This window comes from Plectrocnemia conspersa, unplaced genomic scaffold, assembly GCF_051122295.1.
Source record: "Plectrocnemia conspersa isolate PC_06_02 unplaced genomic scaffold, ASM5112229v1 ptg000010l, whole genome shotgun sequence".
Classification (NCBI taxonomy): domain Eukaryota; kingdom Metazoa; phylum Arthropoda; class Insecta; order Trichoptera; family Polycentropodidae; genus Plectrocnemia; species Plectrocnemia conspersa.
Window position 1 is genome coordinate 6,108,870 of NW_028277174.1, and position 26,357 is coordinate 6,135,226.

A 26,357-nucleotide genomic window follows, 5' to 3' on the forward strand; every position below is an offset into this window, starting at 1 on the left:
CTATGTATAATACTACTTTAGTACTATTTCATTAGGAAGGACCTGAATTTTGTTTGTTTGGATACTAACTCATTTTTCTTTATTCACCAATTCATAATCTTTCAATTAATGTAAATTTGTGTCTGAGTAAGTACAACTTAATTGTACACGTTTTTTATGGTTAAGGTTAAAAATAAAATATAATATAGAAAGATACATATGTCATATGCTGAGATAAAAAATAGTGCGTAATTGTAGATCGTGATTTTTGTTAATTATATTATTAAAATTAAAGATAATCAATAGTCAATTATTTTTATGTATAATATATACATATTACAATCAGTAAGACGATGCTTTTTAAAATTGAATTTTAATTTATGAAAGTAGCGAGGACAACTTTTTCCGTGCAGCGTGAAATTTCCTGTAAATAAAATAACCGCAAGCTAGAAAATAACAATTTGTATAGAACATTTTTTTATTAAACTTTAAATTATATATTGTATATGTACATACACATGTACATATATTTTTTTATAAAAAATAATTTTAATATTCTGATTGAATTAATCTATTATTGTGGGGCGTTTTTACTAATTCTTTGTTGTGCGTTTGCGATTGTAATATTATATATTTTTATTTATTTAGAAAATATATACATATTCATTCATAGATTATTGTATTTATTAACTATGTTTATTATAGCGTGATATCATATATACCATATTCACGACTAAATATATAAATATTAACTGAATTCCAGATATAAGTTTAAAATATATAATTAAATTACCCCAGCGTTCCCCGGAATTGATACAAATTCATTATTTATTAATTTTAATTAATTTTCATCCTGTTGCAAAAATATTATATTTATTCGATTGTTTTTACGTATTGCAGTAGCACGTAATCGGTCGTCAGCACGTCGCTGTTAAGTTTATTAAACGATTTCTTTGGCACGTATTGCAGTATAGCCTGTCGATGTTTAGCTCAAATTTTACCTTTAAATTTTAAAGTTTAAAATAGCACAACTGACTTATAAATGGCAGCCAAAATGACATGTGCAAAAGTCAGGTCGCGACTGTTCAATAAGCAATATTCTAAACGTATTAGCATTATTATTGTTTGCCTCACAATTATCCGCATGTTAAAGAAAGTACGATGTTCTGCTCCCTTCCAATTAAAAAATACGACATTGAGATACTCTTTATGAAACAATAATAAGTGCATTGTTGTGATATTTCAGTAATTTAATTTTTTTTGTAAACATATTTATGTTGAAAACCCAGAAAAATAGTAATCATTTAACTTGCATTCTGTAGTACTGATCATTAATGAGCAATATAACTTAGGCTGCCAATTAAAAAAACTTATTTATTACCCATGAAAGTTTATTAATACAACATAAAAAGTAAAAACTAATTAGTTCAATATGAAAATGAATTAAATATGTAGATACTTATTAATTTTTATTTTAATTGCTTCACATTATTATAAATAATTGCTATCAACGTTCAAAGTAGTAGTAATTAACTAAAAGTTTTATTATTTAATACTAATAGAAGGAATAATTTATTTATACAAAGTAATAATAGTTTAGAGGTATTAATCTAACAATAAATATTTACGAACTGGGTTTTAAAAAAATAAAGATTCACTAAGCTATTTATGATGCATGATAATAATGTTAAATTTTATATAGTATGTTGCTTTATGCATTTATAAGCATCTACTAGCAATATGTTGTAGATTTAATTAAAGCGAAAATAATTTAATAAAAAAAATATTGTTGTACTTAAAATAAGAATCAACTATATATTTTCACATTTTTTTCTTAAAAGTTAAATTTTTATCGGGTTTTAAACTATTATGTTTGATATAAAATTTAAAATGATTTACATACATATGTTTATGAGCTTTCTTTGATTTTCATGTATACTGCAATACTGTATTTTTATATTGAGAAATTTTTCATTTATAATTATAAATATGATTTACATTAAAATTTTGTGTTTATAAAATAGATTAAAAACCATAAAATTTGATTTATCATATCATTTATAAGTACAATATTTGTTCTCCGAGTATAATAATATTTTCGACTCATATTAATATATCATATTTTTAGCAAAATTCTAATTATTCATTATTCATTGTCATATATATTTATTATTAGGACATTATAACACAATATGTGTAATACGCATGATATATTATAATACTTTTATTTCATCATCAAATCTGATATATTTTATCGAGTACGAAATCTGATACTTCTTCAATATACAAATTTTTCATTCATATTTATTAAGCACGAACGTCGCGAGAAAATTGAAAGTTAATCGTCCACGGTTAAAAGTACGGACATCCCGCCGTGACCGAGACCATCACTCTTTTCAACAGTTACCTTGCCATAATAAAAGTCACATCCATCTTTCGTAGGCGGTTCATCGCACAAATTCAATTTTAATTTACAAGACATCCGCCATTTTTCATAAGAAATTCATTAATATCAAAGTACTGGGTATTTTTTAGTAAAATTGTATGGTATATATCGGCTAAAGAGCATGACGTTGAACCGGTTATTTTATTTTGGTGAGTGTGTTAAAAGTGCAATAAACCTCTGAACCGGTCGTTAGATCTCAAAAACACTGATATCATATTTTTATACATCACGCTCGAACAGCAAGTTGGAAAAATCGATCCGATATACCTACTACTAGAAAAGAAATTGCATAAAGAAACCGTAAATTACATTCCTTTCATGTCGAAATCGGATCGCGAGAAAGAAAGCGGATCTTTGTACACTTCGATGTTAGAAAAATATACGGCAAAAAATTTAGGTCGTTTACAGTTATCGATAAAAATAAATTTTAAGGATATAACTAATGATCAGTGTAATGACTTTTCTGTGAAAATATGCTAAATTATGTTAATAAGGTATTTTTATCATTTGCATTAATAGCCAGTGTATTTAAGTTAGCTGTAAAGCATAACCCGTTTCTAATTAAAAATATTTTAACCGACAGTCAAACAACATAAATCATAATTAAATGCAAACTCCTTGCAGCAGGAAAAATGCATAAATCAGTATTTCATCTGAGACATTTTGAAAATTTTATTTATATGATAAGTATTGAATATCACATTTATACCTACACAAAGTATTATTTATTATATATTCTAGAGCAGAGGACCAATCTTTTGGATATTCTGAACCGCATTTCCTGATAAAAAATTATCAAGGGCCGCATATAGAATTTAATATTTATTTTCTACAGTTTAATCCATATTAATAAAAGATCATTTACAACTTCATTTTTTTACACAGAAAATCTTACAAATTATTCTTAATCTGAACATTAAGCTTATTTTTTCGATTTCAGTGCATCGATATATTTTTTAATAATGAAAATATCGATGCAAAGAATATTTTTAAGATGCTCGTATTACGTTTTTGTATGCTATATACGGGAAAAAAATAAACGTACTCTCCATAAATAGAGCATATTGTATTTTTCATTATGCAGTAATACACTTGAATAAATATATCTTAAAATTATATATTTGCTTTCTAATCAATACATTTCCTTAAATTTGCAAGTGCGCAGGCAATGTGTCGATGTCAACTAATAATAGAGTAGCAAATATACTGAAATGCAGTTTTGAACTTTTAAAATTTACTCTTAAATCGTGTGATTGAATATCAATTATAGCAGCGTATTTTTTGCTTTTTACGTGATTTTGTTCAGACAGTATCTGGAACATTAAATTTATTAACAAATTTAATCTTGGAGATGTCTAATATGTTTTTATATATGAGCAGTGATATGCACTAAATATGTTAATCAAGTACTGGTTTTACTTTTGAATTCATAACTTAACCACTTTACTGCAGTTAGTTTTCAGAGGAGTCATAAACTTAAATTTATAGTGATTTGATTCAATTGATTGTAATTCAATTTATTTTATTAATGACGACGTTTATTAAAGTGCTTATTTTTAATGTCGCTATATTGATGTAGAATGCAGTGATACTTTTTGATATTTTTTATATCATTATCCATTAGTTTCGCTAGTCTTTTCTACAGCTAACCATCAGTTTTTATATCACACATGTGACGGTCAAGCGAATTCTTGTTAATGTCGTTTTTTCTGCTTCATAACAATATGTGAAAAACTTGCCATTTAAGGGAACTAGGAAAGTCAGTTTTTCAGTTCTATGAATTTTACATAATATATATTATATGTACTATACGAAATTTAGAAAACATAATAATTTACAGCCTGTAATTTAAAAAAATTATATTGTACATTTACTATTAAAAAGTAATTTAAGAAATTATTTTTTTAAATTTCTTTTATATAAAAAGTAATTTAAAATAAAACAAAATTTATAGTTCTTCAATTTTTTTGTTATGTATATAATAAAATTTTTAATAAAGTAATTAGTGCTCAATATTACATTTAAAACAGGTTATTGAACCTTTCAAACAAAAACATCGATTTATGCTACGCGTCATGCGTAGCAGTAAAAGTGCCACAAAAAATTAATTACAGCTGTTGATTCTACACTTTCTTGTGAAGAATTCTTTTTCTGCTTAAAAAATATTTCTCAGTCCAAAACTAAGCCATATAATATTATTTATATTAATTTTAGAGTTTTTAAATAAATATACAGATAAAAAAGTAATTTATGATTCAAAATCATCACATCTATTTGCAGTTTATAATTTATTAGAAAAGTAATATTAATTGTCTAAGATTTAAATTTGCTAATTTCACTGAAAGATTTTAAGTATAATATGCTTCTCAATATTTCTAACATTCTAAATCATATGCTATTAAAATCATACAGCAAAAAAAATAAAGCAATTCTAAAAATTGCTTTTAATAGTTCTAAAAATTATTAAAAAATATAAAAAAAAATATTTATTGCTTTATTTTAATAATATTTATTGCTTTATTTAGGCTACCTTTAATTTTAATTCAATATATTTTTAAATGCGCCGTATTTCTTATATATATATATATTATATTATATAAACCTAAAATTTATATAATATTTTATATACATTTATATTATATTTAATACAGGGCCGCCGAGAGAGAACTCGGGCCCTTAGAAAACAATGATTCCGGGCCTCATGACAAAAATGGCACTGTAAATATTTTTAGCATCAAAATTTAATTTCTTAAATAAATAATAATAGATACGAGCTAACCCTTTCTATGCTATAAATAAATATACAAATTAACCACCGTTGCGATATATTTTCTGAAAACATATTTTATTCGAAATATTTTAATTCGGCATTAAAAAAAATTATTATAAATATCTACTCGAAATCTTTACTTGATAATTAGTAGTGTTTTTTTAGCTGCTCAGTGTTGCCATATAGTAAATTTTCAGCGCAGGTGAAAAGCAATTAAATCGTGTCTTCACGGTGAAAACGCTCAATTATCAAGCGTTTATATTAAGTATTTTTTTAACAATATTACAAGTGCAAATCAATTAAAGAACACCTAAATATGATAATGATAATTGTTTTTGCGCTCTCCTATTGACCAAAATTCGGTTTGAATATACTTTGATCAGCCCTCTTAATTATAAGTCCATAGTATTTATTATCAGTAAAGAGAGCTATCATATTTTTAAAACATTGTGTAATATCGAAATGCAGACAAACTATGGAGCAATATGTGAGATGCGATGTCTGTCTGTACTTATACTTTCGCTTATTTTTTTCTGATAGATGAGTTAGCTTAGTATCTATTTTGGACTTTACTTAATAAAAGTTCTAAAACTATAATTATTTTTAGAATTTTTATTAGGCTAGGTTTGGGTTTGATGGCTGCCATTTTTAGGGAAAATGTGATATTTTTAACTTTTAAATTGCAAATTTTTAAGTTAAAAGTTGAGCTGAACAACGACATGCTTATGACTGATTACGTGCTACTGCAATACGCGAATACAAGAGTCTTAAAATATTGTAAAAATTATATTATTGAAATAAACTTGTAATAACAAGATAAATAAAATTAATTTAAAAAAAAATAATTGAATAAATGTTTTAAAACTTTTTGAAAAATCAATTTTTCAATTTTTTTCTAACATTGAACCAAGCATTTGTTAAAAAAACATTAGTTAAAACCTAGCTCATTTAATTTAATTTTAAGATAAATTATTGAATTTATTTTTAAAATACGATTTTATTATTCCAGAAAAATTAATATAAAAAAAAATTTTTTTTTTACTGCAATTTAATATAAGAAATAGTATTATTTTAACCATCAGACTATAATTTAAATTTATATTATTGAATTAAAATTTATATTTTATAGTATGTTCTTTACCGTATTTTTATTTTAGTTTATGCTATGTATGATTAATAATTAATGCCAGTCTTGTGTCAGCCAAATTGGCCCTTGTCGAATTTTTTCCTGATTATACTGAGAAGCTGTTAAAAAAATGAAATTTCACTTGAGTCTTTCATCAACAAGTATGCGTATCACACGATCTTGTTTCGATTTGAATGGAAAGGACCTCGACCATAACGGGACTTCAGGTAACCCGTGATCCACGTGTATTTTACTCCGTTAACCGTCACGTCCGTTCCAAATATTTCGTCTCTCTCTTAAAAATTAATAAAACCAGAGCAGAACCCCCTTGCAGTCCTTATTTATATGCAACCGGTTTTTTCAAAAGACACATATCGAACGGGATGCACACGTGATTTGCGATATGCGTTTACCAAACGACCATCGCCGAAACACGTTATATGTTCAGGTAACTTTTTTGGATCGTTAACGTAATTTGTTACACGCTTTACGGCGCATTAATGTTACAATTAAAAAGGCCAATACATAATTCAGCGTCTTCTTTTATGGATTTTTAATTTAACGGTCAGATAAAGGGAGGCGAAAGCGTTAATATAACTTCATCTTATTCACAGGCAAATTGAAATAATAATAGCAGTTGGTCTTCGAAAACAATTTATTTTTTTGCCAGTGCCCATTTCAAAAGTTAATGTATATGCGTATATAAAACGATTGTTGGATTTATTATGATAGCAGATGCTTTATTTACGTGACACGGAATTCCAATCTATCGTTCAATGGTCGACCGGAAAATCCAACAAAGGGAAAAAAGTTCTGGTGTATATTCATACCTATTTTTTTATTTGGCATTCTACTCTCTAAAAAAATGTTTTGATATTTTGGCGTCACGGATGTTTTCGATTGTGTGCTGAATTGATTGCGATTTATGACTGTAAATTTTAAGGTTCATACGGTGCAATTATTTCTGACAAACGTGCACTTACATGTGCAGCAATAAATTCTTACTGTCAACCGTTTAATAGCAGTTTTAAGTTCTAAAGATCAAGAAGTCAACATTTGTTTTATGTGTATATGTTTATAAATCATACTAATAAAAAAATTTGTTCTTATTTAGTATTTATAAATATTATTTTACTAAGAGATAATTAAGATAAAACGGAACATGCTTTTTATTTATACATTTAAAAAAAAAACTAAATCAATGGAAAAATTATAAGTTTAAGCTCTAAATTATTCATATAATTAAGATTTATTCATGTGAGATCCATATAGTTCAAGAGCAATTTTCTTATAAAAAAAGCCATATCCAAGAAAGGGCAGAAACTGAAAATAAAATCGCTGCGCGTATAAATCGCGCATAAAAATACAGCGATTGCTCACGATACTATTCGACCGCACCGGAGCGACAATAACGCAAATAAGTTAATTGGCATTCCGGAGATTTCATGTTTGTTAAACGAGACGAAAAAGAGAAATTATTCGAATCGACTTAAAAGCACATAACGATAGCTAAAAAAGTTTCTTGATAAGCTCGCGAGAACGAGCTTTTCGTTCAAGTACCAAAAGTATTATATGTTTGTATAAAAAAGTATGTACATATGTGAATGCACTACAATAGATATAAAACAAATCGATTCGCGTATACAAAAGCATTTTTTTAAATTGTAATATAAATATAAATCGCATGATGATTTCCAGTATGTCTAACAATGGATCGGTCAGTGTGATTGTATGTTATATATTGCTGATTTTTTTTATCTTATCGATTGCTATTCATATGTAGAACATGTAATCTTCGCAAATTTAAACAATTGCCTCCATTGTCCGCATGAATCTGTCGATAGGTCACGAGGAAGTGGATCGAACGTGTCGAATTATGCCTCCAATTACCCCGTCAAACTTATTCGCTTATTACTTCAATCATTTTTTTGCATGCGCATTATGGCTATGGTTATTCTTCTTCGATGAAAACTTTTCATTTATAAAAAAATAGCATCGTGCGTTAAATTGTATACATTACCGTTAAAGATGTTAATTATCCATCTTGCTTTTAAGACGTAGCAAATTGCAATAATTGGTCAGAATTGAAATATGTTTTAACATTTATAACACTTAGATTTAACGGTATTTGGGAGTGTTTCTCAAAGAATGCACTCGAAGGTTGAAAGGCGTCGAACGCCTTCGAACATACCTAATCAAAAGCAATAACTCAAAGAGAAGAGTCGATGGATTCGTTTATCTGATATTTGACATGAATAATGCAGATGTTATAAAATCATCGGGTTGATTTATATCGCGCTATTAATGAGTGATTAAAATGCATTTGAGCGTTCGCCATCCTCTTGTGTATGATATCGTATAAATTAATGAAACATACAAAGTTGTGTAATAAAATTAATTTATAATGCAATACTAGCATGTGAATTATTGATATAATAAAAAAAATACGATTAAATAAATGGATAGATAATTTGTATGTTTCAAAGTAACAGGGCTAATTGATTTTAATATATTACTAATAATTAACAGATATTATTTCTTATATATATTATTCACATATACCAGATTATAGGGTTTATATTTAATGTTCATTCGATCAGTACTTTAAGATTGACGTGACATATCCTAGATGGCTTTCTGATGAGATAATTTTATTACTAAAAATAAAGCAAGCCTTCCATAAGTTATAAAAGAAATCAGGACACTGTCTTCTCTCAAGGTATTTCGGTCATTAAGAGATGTTTGATGATTTCCTGTCATCGCAATTATTACAGAATTATATTATTGTAATTTTTAAACAAATATGGTTTATTTGTTAGTACATATTTTTGTTAGATTTATTTATTTTGAGAATATCGGTTCTGTGAAAATACATATTATTGTAAATTTGACAGCAACTTTCTCTGTTGGATAATTAATGGTTTGTGTTTGAACTGATTTAAAAATATTAGTAAGCAATAATAGACCTAATTTATATTGTTTACAGTATTTTTTCATAAAAATTTCATATGCAATAATAATGTTATTGAAGTAATTTAAACAACGGACATGTTTTAAATTGGGCCCAATGGTCTTACCTCACTTTCAAAAGCAATGATTTTATAAAAATGTTTATTTCCTGTTTTCAAGACTTCAATTGTAATAAGAAAAAAAATATTTCTTTACTTTTCTATTTTATTTTAACACTTCATCTTTTTTTCGAATAGGTGCAATAACCCTTAGACCGCCAACCGGTAAATTCTTAATTACTCGCTGTACGCCATGCGTTTTTAGCGATATCATTTTTTGCCTACTTACTCTGTTTAACACATCATTACAGCCAAAATACTCAATTTTTATATTTTAAAATAAAAAACGGATGATTAAGACGATTTAAACATTCTAATAATATTAATAAACAAACATTTTTCATCGTTTTGTTGGTAATATGAAGTAAACAAAACTTATTATGCACTTAAATCAATTGGCTGGCCCGCGCGTTGGCCCGCGTGCTTACACGTACACACACATGCACGCGCGCGACACTATACAAGCTAATGACAAGCAGGCTCATGCTTCCACACTGAGACAATTTTAATATATAAATTTGCAACGCATTTATTCGTCGTCTGACCCACATTCTGTTACAAAATTATTATTATTATTTTATTAATTATATATTATTTTTATTTATTAATAAGTATTTAATAGTAATTATTATTATTATTATTTAATTATTACAAACAATAAAAACCAACCATAAAAACAGTTGAAAATATTAAAACAGTCGAAATAACGTATAACTATATTCACAAGTATTTACAAATCACAATAATTATTAAAATATTGATGACATCATTAAATTTCGATTCATTAATTAAATTATAAAAAAACGAATTTCCGCGACGCGTTTGTGCCAACCCTAAAGTGGCGCTGCAATATCACGATCAAAACCGCGCGCAAAATACAAACGACTAAAATTAAGGCGTGACTTTATAATTATATATACCACTGTTTCATCGCAAATTCTATAAATAAAATCACTGAAATCATTTACTGGGAATTCAAACGGATTTTTAAAACATATATTGCTAACTTTTACCATTCCGTTTCTTTAAAAAACGAAGGTTTTAAGGAACGCATCATATGATGCTCATGGCGTGAGAGAGTCGATTCACTTGCGCATCATATGATGCGCGTGGCGTAGAAAGGATAGAAAAGAGAGAACAACAAAAATAAAAATATAATAATTATATACATAACACACAACAACTTAAATACAATATAACAAAATTCCTAAAGGAATATTACTACTATTTTTTTAAATTAAGATAGTGCAAATTTTTGAAGTACTTATGATGTATGGATGGTACATAATAAATAAATATATTTATCATATCTTTATATTCCTCTTCAGTAATAGACCTAGTTTTCCATTTAAAGATGGCAATGTTATTTTGTAAAAAATCTTTGGTCTATCCCATTTTGGCGATAAATCAATAGTTTTAAATTGTGAATCACTTTCGATTGATGTTTTACAATTTAATTTATACGCTTCTTAAAAATCGTATTCAGAATATTTTCAGCCAGTTGATTTTTGGTACTTTTCAAAATTGCCTCTTCTAGAGATTTGGTTGAATAAATGTTTTCATTTCGTGTTTCATGTTTGTATTAATTTGTAATAATAAAACACTTCGACTGGCATTTACAATTGAACATCCGTTTCAGATCTTAAATTTTTACTACATCTATGAGAAGGCCGACTCAACTTTAAGCCACTGAAGATTGCAGAAGTCACCGCTTCTCTCTTCGTATCCACCTGTCACGAAAAACATTTTTTAATTGTTTCAGAATTAAACCCCTGACGCCACGGTCCGGACAGTTTTGAAATTAAATGTGACAGCTCTCTTTTTATCCAGATTTTTTACTACATCAAAGTTTTTATTTGATTTAATAATACATACTTATATTAATAAAAATACATAATTAAAAAATAATTAAAGATTTTATTTAAAATGTATTTAATGGGGCTACTGGTGTTCAATATAGCATTAAATATAAGGTCAAAGAAAATTTTATAATAAAAAATTAAAAAAAAATCTGTTTGAGCTACCATATACAGCACAGCTTTGTTTCGAAATAAACATATTATTTTTTGTCTCGTATTGAAAGTTGAATGAACACATGATTTTTTATAATGAATTTAATAATATGTTACTAAAAGTACATAGTTAATAAAAAAAATATATATAAATACATATTTGCTTTGAAAGTTAGTAGGATTATTACTATAAAATATGATTTTAAAACAAAAATTTCAATGAAAAAATCTTATTTGGGTTGCTACATATGGAGATATTTGTCTTGATAAAATACAAAAAAAAATTGTTTCAATTATGAATAATCACAATGTGCATTTTTATGCAACAACCTATTAAGTTGAGTTGCGGTGTACACAATATTATATTTATTAAATAAATAAAAAAACTGTATTTAATGTCATATAATTAACTATGTCAAGTAGACATTGATCTACAATAATTCAATTCATATCAGATACAGTTTCATAACATTATTTTTTTATTACGCTTACAATTTATTGTTCCGGCATTGAATAAACAAAATCTTTATACTCGTATTAACATTAATGTATTTTTCAACGTTACATCAAAGCTTTGTTGAGATTTTGTATGGGCGGAATGTTTTGTGTTATTTTTTCACCTATCATTATGCGATTATAATATTGATCTACGCATTTTTTGCACTATTATTCTCGTTATAATGTCTAGCAGTGATTATTAAAGCATTCGACTACAAATTTAATTGATAAAAACTAATGCAGGTTATAGGTGTATTCATGTATTTGTATGCAAATAATTGTATTGCAATGTATTTTTATATTTACATTAAACAAAATCTCAACGGGTTGCGGTCGAAAAATATTGGGACCAGTGGGTGGTTGAAATTTATGTGTTCGATTTTTTAACCGTTGAATGTCCAGGTTGATAATGAATACAATCGATTTGTACCATATAATAAAATACGGAGCTGATACATTTTATTATTAATACATTCTGTGTTGGCTTATTAATGAGATGCGTGTAGGTGGAGATGGATATAAATCAAATTTATCTTGGCGGGCTAGATTTAATTAATGATACACGGAGCGATCAAATAACGGCAAATTAGTAAGAAAGTGAAAATTGGATCAACAATGTCGTGGATGTTGTGTATATAAATATTCCTTGATAGGCGTTGTTCCGTGTATAATAATTATCACGATAAACTATCATATTTTTACATTTAACTTGACTATGTGACAAGTGTAGTAACAATTTATTTTTACGAAAAAAATGTATTTATATATATATATATGTATTTATACAAATACATGATTAGAGCACAAATGAGTGACCTTCATTAAAAATATAAATGACAATTTAAAACAGTTAGATAATATGTTTTTTATGTCTGTAATCTTTGGATACAATTGGTTAGTGCGTTAGAAGAAATCATTAAAACATTAAATTTATTTTTAGAAATAAATACATATTGATTATATGGTTTTGGTTAACCACTATAATATGCCCCATTTAAAAATATCATTACATAGAGTATTTAAAAATTAAAATTGTTTAATTAATATATACATAATTAGTAATAGTATTATATTTCTTGATTCATATATCTTAGACACTCAAAAAGTAGTAACAGATAAATAATTATGAATCAATTTTAAATGCTGATTAAATCGCATATTAAAATATTTTAATGGCAGTGCATTTAAAAGTAGCCTTTAATAGTTGCAGTATATATATTTAAAGAATATTATTTTAAGCTTGGCATAATTCTTTTTTACCCTACAGTCTGAAAATTCTGATTTTAAAAATATTTTGGAATCTTGGGAATAAAGATGTTTATAAATAAATCACATAATTGTTACAGAATTTCAGTATGAAATGGACTTTGTGTTATGTGTTTGTATACATAAAATGTGTACAAACACATCAATTTTTTCTTAACAAATTCTTAGGCGTAGGTACGATTTTTTATAACCTCTTTATTATGCATTTTATTTTATAGCTTTCTAATTTTTTTTTTTTTTTTTTGGAAAAAATCGTAGCATTAGTTAATTTGAAAATGTAATTTATTTTTTACATCATATAAACAAAATCAGTGTTAAAATTCGGAATTCATAAAAAAATGTATTTGTATTTATATTACAGTTACGAGTCTTATTTACACGTTTTATATACTTCTTTAAAGATTATTAACACAGTGAAAGATTTATAGTATATTATTTAATTTGTTTTTAAAAATGGTGATATAATTGGAAATTTATTCATTTTTCATTTTTTGTCGTATATTTTGCCTTTTCATTTCACCATTTCTATAAAAAAATAATGTAAAATGAGTGTTATAGGCCGCATGCGGCCACGCGGGCCGTAAGTAGATTAGATTATCACTGTCTAAATCGATTTTGACAGTATTCTAAAATACAAATATTACATATATCATTATATAATAATTAACTTCAACGGTATTAGCAGTTTTACATTTTTTGTATTAATTTAGTGATAGCTATGTTAAGTTCATGATTTAAACATAGCTCATTTTGTAATTCTGTAAATTAAACATACCAGAATTTTCATTGTATTGTACTTATGTTTTCTTAAATTTAGTTTTAATCCATTTAAATTTTTTTTTATATTTTTGTAATCACTACAAAAAAATATTTTTCGTGATTTAAGACAGAATCTAAATATTATCTTAATTTTTCCTTTTAATATTATACATATTTGAGTATTAACATTAATAAAATAATTGTTTTGAATTTCTGCATATTTAGCTACTTTCTTAGAATACAAGAAACATACAAATATGTCTAATAAGAATCTAGAAAATATCTTATAAGCGTGTGGAAAATATATTATTAGAGTATGGAACATTTCTAACAAGAAACTATGTGAAAATTTACTATAATATTTTTTTTATTTTTTAGCAATCGCTAAACGATCACAGGCAGCCTAACGACAAAAACAACAATAATTTCGAAAAAAATGAAGTTGCTACCATTCAACAAAAAATCATCGAGGCTAACGGGCCGAAATTTGTCAACGGAACAATCGAACCTAATGACACCGGAACAAGAAGAGACAATTTTATGTTGGCAAGTATACTGGACTCAAAAAAAAGCAAAAAAACTCCTGAGTTCGTCAAAAACATAGAAGAAATTCCAACAAACGATGTCAGACTTCTACCGACTTCCACAAATCAAAACCAGGAGGAATCCACCGAAGGCGATGCCTGCGTACTCAAGTGTCCTTCCTGTTTTAAAATGTTCACCTCTAGGGCTGTACTTAGCGCACATGCAGCTACCCACGTGGCTAGGGCCAGATACAGGTGCGACCAGTGCGACAAATCCTTTTCACAGCTCAGGAATTACAAATACCACGTGTCTGTGCACAAAGGCACTAAAGAATTTGCGGCCACTTGCAACGTGTGTGGGAAGTATTTCAACGACAGGGGGTACCTAAGCAGCCACATGAAGATACACAGGTAAGATATTCATATAATCCTGCCTCCAGTTGAGTTAAATTTGCATATAAAAAAATTATCTCCAGGATCAATTTAATAATATAAACTTGTAACATTTTTTTAGTTAATAGTTTGACTGACTTTTAAACATACACTATTTTATAGGGCAATCACGAACGTATATACAACTTTTAAATACACTCATTGATTGATAAATGGCATTAATTTATTTATTTAAACACACTTTGGACATGTTAAATTAATAACTATCGTAAAACTGCGTAGAAAATTTGATGCGTATAAACAACTCGTTAAGTGGGTTAACTCGGTCGATCCCTGTATTAATCTAGCATTTTTATAACTCGTAGAGATAAAACACATATGTATGTATTTTTATCGTCTTTAGAAATTCTCGGCTATGTTTGAGAATTTTTACTAAAACTCACCGGAGAGAAATCTGTTATTAATCATCCTCGTCGCGGTAGGTCAGCGTTGACATTTTTCCTTCAAATTGGCCACGTTTGCTTACGCTGGTTATGATTACGCAAGCCAGGCACGTTGGAAATATTTTTATATAGTCTCAAAGAAGCCGACGTATAACGGATATGTCTTTCTCAGGAAAAGGAAAGATTTCGATTAAGAAAAAATCTCATATAGTTAAGCCGGATTGTGATGGGGACGTTCCTTTCTTAGGAATTCACATCTCACTCGCCGTAATTGCTCTTGTGCTATGTAGATATTTATACAGTTCTTCATTAAAAATACTATCAAGGATCGCTGAGATAACCCGTAAGGCGAGAATATTTTCTAAAATTCACAGATATTTTTTATGTTACATCTTTAATTTTCAATCTATTACTTTATAGTATTTTTTTTTGCTAATGAATAGATTATTTAAAATAAAATTTACTGCTACTAAGACAGGCAAGTAAATTTTATTAAATTGAGTCCTTATTAAGTCATTATTACTCTTTTATCTTGATAGAATTGTCTCAAATATGCTTTATGAATGTCTTAAATTTTTACAGCATGAGTTACCTCATATGATATTAAAATTTCATTAAAAATATTAGTGAAAGTTATATACTTTTTAATGGCCAAACTATAGTTGTATCATGATAATAAAATTACTAAAGTGAACGCTCTACTTATTTTTATCATTCAATCTATTATGTTTTCCTTTACGATCGAAAATTGTACTCATTACGACTCAATTAATATTAAATGCAAAACTGTCAAGATGACATAAAATTACACATTTTATGCTATAGTATCGACATAAATAAAGGTATATAATTACAAGAGTGAGACGATCGTTATCAGATTTTTACTGAAAGTTAAACACAAGAACGGTACTTTGCTAACGACCTTTTTTAATCAAATATTTATTTTATAAAAATACAAAGTTATCGACAATTATAAGTAATTAATAAAATTACTTTTATGATTTGCTTCCCACTCATTACGAAAATACACATTTATAATAAACGTTCGCTTATAACAAATTATATCAATTTACAGCGTAATGAAATTTCGTAATGTTTACACATACATATAATTACGGTACAACGATTGGGAACGTACTATGAAACTTCAATGGGCGTGTATGCGTTCGCAATCCATTGACTATGATAAACTTATTTCTTATTCGAGATTACCATTTTTAATTAGATACATGAAAGATTTATTTGATTCGATGTAAAATAACATTGTATCGCGAATTCAAATGCATCAAAACGATGTTAAGTGAGAGATAAACTTTAGATGCCGACTTTCATCTCCTCGGGGTTTATGTTAGAAATTATTTATAATACACGACTGTAAAGCTTGTGATTTCGATAAAAAACTGTATTGTGAATAATATATTTTCTCTTAATTTAATAGTATAAAAACGTAGCATATATTGAATTTTATGTTTCTGAGTTCTATGCTAATGCATAAAAAATGGTAGCTTAAATGCCACTCGTAATGCCCACACACTAAAGGATTCAAGACTCAATTATTTATTTTGAATTACTTGAAGTTTATTAAAATTACTATTACTCGCGTTACTCCACACTGAACTAACTTACGCTTGTTCAGTGTGGAGTAACGCGAGTAATAGTAATTTTAATAAACTTCAAGTAATTCAAAATAAAGCCATAAAAATAATTTATAATACACCGTTTTATACTAACCTTAAAAAACTCCACACCAAACATTTAATTCCTACCATTAAAGAATACTGTTATTATCAAACCGAAAAATACTATAAAAAAATCTCGCGAGACCACGCAAACCCACTAATTTCAAGAATCGGTGATTACGACAAAGCAAAACTTAAATTTAAATACAAACATAAAATGCCTAAGCACATATTGCTTTGATGCAGTTAAGCTCATCACAGTGTCATCAGTTTCAGGTCTACAGGGCTAGGTTTATTTACCTTTGTATGTGTTTTATTTTGTATATTATGTATTTTGTATAATTTGTTTTTCTCATCTGCTTCATTCTTTTCCAAAATTTTTTTTTTTTTTTTTGGATTTTTTTTTAAATTTGTAAAAGGTTTTATGTATTTTTCCTTTAATTTAGTATATTCTCGTATAATTTATTATTCTTTTTATGTTATTGTATAACTTAACAATTTGTAAACAATGTAAATGGTTATGAACCAGTATTGTGCATTTAATATATCTGTATGCTATTTTACCTATGTCTATTTAAGAAATAAACTTTTATAAAAAAAAAAAAAAAAAAGACTCAATTATATCCCATGTCATAAATATTTTTTTATCTACCCTTCGCTGACAGCCGCGCCAAAGAGAAATTTCACTGATGAAGATGTTTTGTTACAGAAACCGCAAGGAGTACCAATGCCCACATTGTCCCAAATCTTTCAACCAGAGGGTCGCCTACAACATGCACGTGAGAATTCACACAGGTGAGATACAATCACTCGAGTAAAAAATATATGTACTTATGAAAAACGTGATGCAATTCCAAAAATATAAATATACCAATCATCCGCGACAATGACGGATTTGATTGAACATACCTTCTACTGAGTTCAAGATCAAATATGTGTTAACGAAAAATTCAAACGGTATTCAATGGTACACGTCGAACGATATTATTACGCGGAAGTGCTATCTTGCCGATAAAGCCTTATTTGGAAACGTTAAAAATTCGAATCGATTTCCCATCTAAATAAATCCAGTTATTCATATACTTAATTGGGTACAAATTGTATGACTAACGCGAGCCTTTATTTATTTAAGATTTATTTTTAAAAATAAAATTTCACTATCTGTAAACTTTCGAATGCGATTTAAATTTGTTTTATAAATTTAGATAGCTCAAATATTGGAATTCGCAGTCAACGCCTAAGGTAATAAACAATAATAATTAACGAAACCTAAAGCTCATATACGGGTTTTAACCGTTACTTGTGTAAATTACAAACGTAACCAAAATCTTGCTAACGCCTTCTTTATATACGTATATATATATATACATACATATGAAAAATGTATATGATATGCATAAATAATAAATATGTTGTGTTACATTTTTTTCGAATGATCAGATAAGTTGTAAAAACAGGTATGTTCTATTTAAAATAATAAAATATTTGGTTAACTTATTTTTTTTATTCTTAACTTCTAACTTATATGATGATAATAAATTATTAACATCGTTCATTTATTTTCACAAAAAACCTAGAACATGTATTTTGTAAAGATTTTAATGAAGTGGGTTAAGAGGTTTGTTTGTTGTTGATTTTTTATTATAAAATAATTGTATAATATATAATATATGTATATGTATATATACGAAAATAAAAAGCATAAATATTTTATTATTTAGGCAGACATTGTTGCAAAACTATCTATATAAATTTTACTACAAACTTTACTATGTTACTACAAACTTTTTTTTTTGCCCTAAAAAATAAATAAATAAAAGAGAGAACGAATTAATAGATACAAACTTTATTTTAAAAATACTACTACTCAAACCCGTATTATTTATTAATAGCATAATTTAAATGATAAAATTTTAACACCATATCGTTTAAAATATTGCAGTCATCAAATATATATTAATATAAAACAATATTATTATTTATTAAACTACATAAAACACTAAAGTAATTCATATAAAATGACGACTTTTTATTCGATTAAAATGAAATTTAATTCTCTATAGTAGCTTCATAATAAATAAAATACTTTATTAGCATTATTGTCATTACACGCTAAATACAGCCTTTTGCCTATCATAACATATCTTATGCTCGACACGTCCTCGTCGTTTACATCGAACATGTCGCCTTTCGTTGCGTAATTTTCCTATGTTTAAACGCCGCGCGATATATGGTGGAAATTATTAAAAAGCGATCATTTTATTAAGCCCGGGTTGCTAGACATTTTCTTAGAAAGCAACAAGGGCCACCAGAGAGCGATTACGGATAATCTCCACAGAGTCGCCGGGCAAATAAATTAACCTCAAGAGTCGCGATTACCAACGGCGACGGCAGTTGTGATTCTCACAGGAAAAAGTAGCCGGTAATCATAGGTTAGCCACTTTCCCTGAGTCGTTAACTTTGTATAGATATAGAAGACCCTAGATTAAATTGGATAATGCTGCGTTCAGGCGCCGTTGTGAGCTTACTAGGATTTTAAGGTTAACTGTTGGCAAATAAATCGATTTAAATATAATATTACTCAATAAAGAATCTAGTAATATTTGTAAGATTTTAGAGATATACAATGTAACGTATAAAAAAACTTAAAGAATGATCTTATCCGGAGATGTCTAACCTTTTTGATATTCTCGGCTGCATTACACAACAAAAAAAATTCGAGGGCCGTATATAGAATTTAATATTTATTTTCTATCCATATTTCCAATGGATCGATTACAATTTTACTTTTTTCAAAAAACAAAACAATAACAAAACTTGCTTTTTTAATTTAAGTTAAGCGTTATCTGGTTTATAGGTCAGTTTTTCGATAATATTTAATTCGTTGTCAATTCCTCGAAAGAAGTTGAACCACATCTATAACAGTGGTTTTATCCAAAATTATGTAGCAAGACTTGTACGTTCTTAGAACAGATTTCTGCAGCGCTTTCAAAACACAAATTCATTGTCAGTAAACGAATTTGCTTTGTGTAGAAATGAAGTTTGTTACCACATAACCCTTTATTAATGAATGAAAAGTCATTTTTCGAAATACTTTTTGTTGAGACCTGAGATTTTTTCTAGATCTACATTTTTTTATATAAGGCACATTCATTGCAGTTTATTAAATTTTAAAAGAAATGAAATATTATGACTTACAAATTTAAATTTTATTGCATTACATAAAAATATTTTATTTTTTTCTACAAAAAATAGTAGTCAGTCTTTTTTTATGAAACGCTTTTTGCCGTATATTTGAAATGAACAGTAATTTTTCAAAATAGTTTTTGCTGAGACGTGATATTTTTTCTAGATCTTCAACAATTTTTGTAGAAGGTAGAGTACGCTCTTGATAAGGATGCCGGTTTGTTATTGTGTACGTGTACATGTATATGAGAGGGAGAAGCGATGTAGTGTGTACTTCGTTGTCTCGCTTTCTCTTTTAAGGACAGTCTCTTTTAAGGTATTCGTTATTAAAGTGCAGTGTGGCACAGAAGTTGGATCTTCTCTAGTGATTTATTTTAAATAATTTTGTGTTGATATTGGTTTAACCCAGATATGCCCACTGTCCCATGGGTAGGTAACTAAACTCGTGCCACTGTTTTTTATTTATAAATTAAATTTTAAGAGAATAAAATTTCTTGGGTATATCTGGGTTAATTGATATCAAGGCTTCAAATATACACTGTAAGTTATTCGTTCTCTTACCCGTGGATTAATATATTTTAATTATTTTTCCATTAATCCGTAAGTTGTTGGGTTTTTTGTTGGTTGGTAAGGCTTATAAAAGTTATTATTCTTATCGTTGCGCCAATGATATTTTTTTAATTTATTCAATGGATTCTAATGATTTAATAGAGTCATCGAGCCATTAAACAATCTGCGAATAATTTCTTTCTCCATTTTATATATTTTTGCTTTTGAAGAATAGCTAAAGACTTCATTATTTTTTTGACTAGTGGAAGATTTTGAATTTTGCAAATATTTAATTAATGACATCAATGTCTGGTTTCTTCGATTATAAAATATATTTTTAATTGTCCGTTGAAATTTCCAACTTAGCTCAGATGTATGTATGTTAAATAAACATATATTTTCTTTTAAAATAAAAAAAATTAAATATTCTGAGCGAAATTGTTTTGAGTCACACAGTTCACGCACACAATAACAAACCGGAATCCTTATCCCGAGCGTACTTCTACCATTCATTGCAGTATATTAAATAAAAAAAAATAAAAAAATATCATTACTTTAAAAATGAAATTTTATTGCATTATCAAAAAATATTTTATTTTTTTCTACAAAAAATAGTCGTCAGTCATTTTTTATGAAAAGATTTTTTGCCGTATATTTGAATAGAAAAATAATTTTTTGGAATAGTTTTTGTTGAAACGTGATATTTTTTCTAGATCTTTAATTTTTGTATAAGGTATATTCATTGCAGTTTATTCAATTTAAAAAAAAAATATTACGACTTTAAAAATGAAATTTTATTGCATTACAAAAAAAACAAAAAAATAGTCATCAGTCTTTTTTTATGAAACGCTTTTGCCTTTTTATTTCACCAGTTTTATTCAGGAATTTTAATATGTAAAAGCCATATCAAAAAATAATGAAAATTTTTGAAATCCTATTACATATTAATATTTTTTTAACAATATTGATATGCGTATTGTAGGCCGCTTGCAGCTCAAGCGGTGCGGATTGGACATCCCTGATCTAATCCATCGTTTTAAAGTCGTTAATATATTACAAACAACTGATACGAGCAATTAAAATTTACTTCATGTCATAACCGGTTCATGAGATATCGGTATTTAAACTATATTTCGGTATAATAAATTTTAGTATAATTGAATTAGCTTGTGTTCATTCAATTTATATCTAGTTAAGTCTGTGGTTTTATTTGTATACCTTTTTACTATAATTATGTGGTAAAGAATTATGAAAAAGTATAAAAGTTTCATAAACTATAGTTCAAATGTATTTTGTTTAAAATTATGCATTAAAATTATACATTCATTAAATTATGAAATAGAAAAACGCATAGAATTGTTTCTAATGCTCAAGAAATCGTGAGAAATCTTTTTTCTTTTTAACTACCTTTTAACCCTTTGAGTAGAATCGCCGTACATGTACGGTGGTCTTACTTTCATTATTTTAAGGTATTTACATATATAACTAAAGAAATAATAAATAAAAATCTTTAAATTTATATAATATTTTTTTTAAATTTGATTCAATAAACACACAAAAAATAATATATTAATTTTAAAAAAAAATTCACTAAATTGATATAAAAAAATCCAGAAGAGGCAAATAAATAATAAGTAAAATAAATTAACGAAATGTAATTAAAAAAGAGTGAATAATTTATTAAAACATACTAATACAAAACAAGTAAAATAAATCAAACCAATAAAATATTGAGAATCACTAATTTTTTTCAATAATTTGCTATAAATGCAACATTAAATAATAATAAATAAATAATAACGAAAAAAAACGTAAAATTTTCTTCCTCTCAGTATATTAACAAATGCGTATAAATTTACTCACTACTCAAAGGGTTAAGGGATTTCTTATCTACTTTTAAACTCTTTTGTTATTTTTAAAGTGATAACTAATCTTGTTAAAATTTATTAACACAAAAGGATTTAAAATAAGTATATTTTATTTATTAATAATAAATAAATATTTAAAATTATGTGTTAATAAGTTATTTAATGATTGATAAAGAAGTGAAATAAAATACGTAATATTGTAAGATAAATTTATTTACTTTTTAAATATTATTTTAGTTCTTTAATTTTTATATTTATTTTTGGGGCGCGAATAAAGTTATTAGACGTTAGTAGTAAATTTATTAATACAGATCAAGTCTGTAATGTGTTTTTTTATATTTATAAAAGTCTACATATTTATAATATCAGTACAGATATTAAATTTCAATGCTATAATTATTTATAAATAAGTCATTTTTAATATTTATGTGTATAATTTTTTTTTTATAATATTTTAATAATCTTACTCTTACAAATATGAATAATAAATTGTATATCTTACGTAATTGTACACAAATATTTTTTAAGTGCCTACCGTTTTTATCAGTTAATCTAAGCGTTGAATAACTCGCATTTTTAACTTTTCTCCTCAGTTATGGAATTTACACGGTAGTCGCTTTCGAGAAGCGCTTAATTTTTTATTAATAATATCATTTTTATGTCTAGGAGTAAAACCACACCAATGCGAGGCCTGCGGAAAAGCTTTTTCGCGAAAAATGCTTCTGAAACAACATTCTAGAACTCACAGCGGAGAAAAACCTTACGCTTGCAGTTCATGCGGAAAGAGATTCGCTGACAGGTCTAATATGACCCTCCACATGAGACTGCACTCAGGTATTATTAACATTTCTTTTTCATCGTTTTTGACGTCAAATCAATTTGAAATTTAATTCCAGGTGTCAAGCCTTTCTCTTGTAACCTGTGTCCGAAGTCATTCACCAAGAAACATCACCTGAAGACGCATTTAAACTATCACACCGGCAACAAACCGTACGCATGTTCCAAATGCGGTTTGACTTTTAGTCAAAGCAGCAACATGAGGACCCACATGAAGAAATGTTCAGTGGTAGGCAATCAAGACGAAATGAGTCCACCGAACGAGCCTATGGCTACTTAATTATATTTTAATTTAAATTGTAATATATTTAGATTACGTATAACGTACTATCTGTGATAATCGAAAAGAAAATATAGAAACGAAATAAAAACGCCATTATATTTGTGTTAAAATTTGTCATAATGTAAAGTATATTTTAATAAACTTTATGTAAACAAGTTGATTAATAATATGTTATACTTTAGCAATAATTAAACTAAGTGTTCATTAATAAATGATTATTATTTACAATAGTATGTAAAAAAAACTTAACCATTTTAATTTGTTTATTTATATTATACAATAGTTTCTGTTGAATAAACTTGTATTAATATTAATAATTGTTTTATTTCTTCTTTATCAAGATATTATAAATTTGTGAGTGCATAAAGAATGGCTTCAGTATTTGAGTGAACGTCTTTTGTCTTGCTTACACCAAAGCATTTCGTTATCAATACATTGCTTTTACTCGGAATTATTAAACAAGATAAGGGTTGCCAAAAATCGTATGATAGATAAAATACAGTCAGTGTGCTTTGTACTGTTCAAGGGGTAACTTGAGCAGTGCTGCGTATATTTTTTAATAAATTCTAATTTGCCATTATTTTAAATATAGTGTTTATTCATTTCTGCTTAATAGTAAAATCAAGTGTTTGTGAAATTATGAAGTTGAAAATTTCTGTATAAATTTTCATCTAGTTTGCTGTAAAGAGTAAGAATTTGAGTTGAAAATAATACTTCTTTAAATAAATTAAATATAATAAATATAGACAATAATACAATAAAATTTTGGAGAATTAACACGAACAAACCATTAGTTGTTTTCACTTTCATACACGAGTCATGTCCAAATTGCGCCAAATACAAATCTATTTTTCTTATCTATCGCTTACCACTATTAGCAATCATTATTGATCAAGATATTTTAATTTAATATGACAGCTAATAGTTTTAGGTGTTCTTTATATTGGGTAGGCCAAAAAAATTTGTTCAATTACACATAATATATTTAAAGAATATTAAACATTTTAGCAAGTCCATATTCATAAACAAACCTTAACTATAATAATCATATATTAAATATTTTATTAATTGCTATTGATCAGATTAAATAATTATCAAAAACATTGTGGTATTTAATAGAATGTTATTATTATAAATTGTGTAATTTATATCTAATAGTCCTGTTTTTTTTATAATAAAATATTTAATAATTTACATAGTCTATAAAAAATAATATAACTTTCACTTTTGCACGAAAAATTTCTTCATATTTAAGAACTTTTTCTTATCGCCATCCATTAGTAACCCCGATAAAAGATATAAAATAAAATGTTAAATATAACTATCCTGTAAATTTAAAATAATATTTTATTTATTTCTGACTTTTTTATGCCTTTCGTAAAATTTAAAGTTTTGATTGCACTTTTAGCAATTAATATCTGTCGCACTGTTTTTTATATATTAAATGTATTAAATATATTAAATTAATAAATTAAATGGTTTTCTACCGCTGATTATTATTGAATACGCATATAATCTCTAATGCTCACAAAACCAAACAAATTTGTAGTATTTGATTAAAAAACGCCGGAAGGAATAAACAGGTATATTCAAGAATTTTAGAACAGTTACCGTAAAGTTTCAACACAATTTTAGCAATATAAAAACTAGTTTTGATGCGTATTTATTGTCAGAATAATACTAGGTGTTTTTTATTTAACTATAATTATTAAATATATAGCAATTATTAGTTTTTATTTTGTTACAATGATCTACTTACATGATGGCTTAAGCAAAATATATTAACTGCTATATAAACAGAAATTAAATAGCATACATTGCAGTAGTTATGAGAAAAGTATAGCCCTTTTATTTGTGGCCCTTTTGCGTCAATCACTAGTCAAATAGTTGCATGAAGAGGCAGTTTAACAAACGTATCGCGGTTATCAGTTTTGGTTAAATCTTAATTCACGCATCAATCAACAGAGGCCCTTCGAGTTACATACATTCTGATATCTAGATTAAGAAATCAATTCTTGAAGAGCGGATGAAATTGCTCAATTTTCAATTTGGACTCTAGAATGACTAGTACCATTTTTTTCCATTAGGTTGTTCGAACCCGATAATATATATTGTAATTAGTGAGTGAAAGATTAATTGATAACAATGAACTTCGGCAGTGTGACGTTTAAGAGAATGACACAGAAAACGTGGGTAAGTACTGTTATTTAATTACGTACAATGTTTATAAAGTATCTAAAATGACATGCATAATGTATGAGGCAAATGTTCTTTCATTGACGAATTCTTTAGAAAAAATCCCGTAATGCATAAAAATTTAAAATCAACGAGCGTCTATTTTTGAGATAACGTAAACATTTCACGTTTCTATAAAAGTGTAATATAAGGAAAAATATATTCTGGGTTTTTAGTTTTAATGGGTATTAACGAGTATTAATTATTATTACCTAAGCATATAAAACCATTGATTTAAAAATATTTTTGTAATTTTTTTTTTATGGTAAAGTAGATTTATTAATCTACAGTGTCTAATATTTATTTTTTTCCAGTTCCTGGCCAAAGCCATTTACCTGGGTATCTATTAATTGGTTCTCACTTTTATTTATTTATTTTTGGGGCAAAAAAAAAAAAAAGTAAAAAAAAAAAAAAACTTTGTTTCTTATTACGTTAG

General features: G+C 26.8%; 1 protein-coding gene across 2 annotated transcripts in view; it reads left to right on the forward strand.

Annotated features, from left to right (window-relative positions):
• Positions 1-24,005, forward strand: part of LOC148230484 (uncharacterized) — a 70,287-nt gene extending 46,282 nt beyond the window's left edge. For both annotated transcript variants that reach the window (XM_088195037.1, XM_088195038.1), the window contains 4 exons: positions 14,303-14,859; positions 17,673-17,758; positions 23,233-23,400; positions 23,463-24,005. In XM_088195037.1, the coding sequence (XP_088051163.1) occupies positions 14,303-14,859; positions 17,673-17,758; positions 23,233-23,400; positions 23,463-23,683 (1,032 nt within the window). In that variant the 3' untranslated portion in view covers positions 23,684-24,005. The remainder of the gene's footprint in view (positions 1-14,302; positions 14,860-17,672; positions 17,759-23,232; positions 23,401-23,462) is intronic.
• Positions 24,006-26,357: the final 2,352 nt, after the last annotated feature.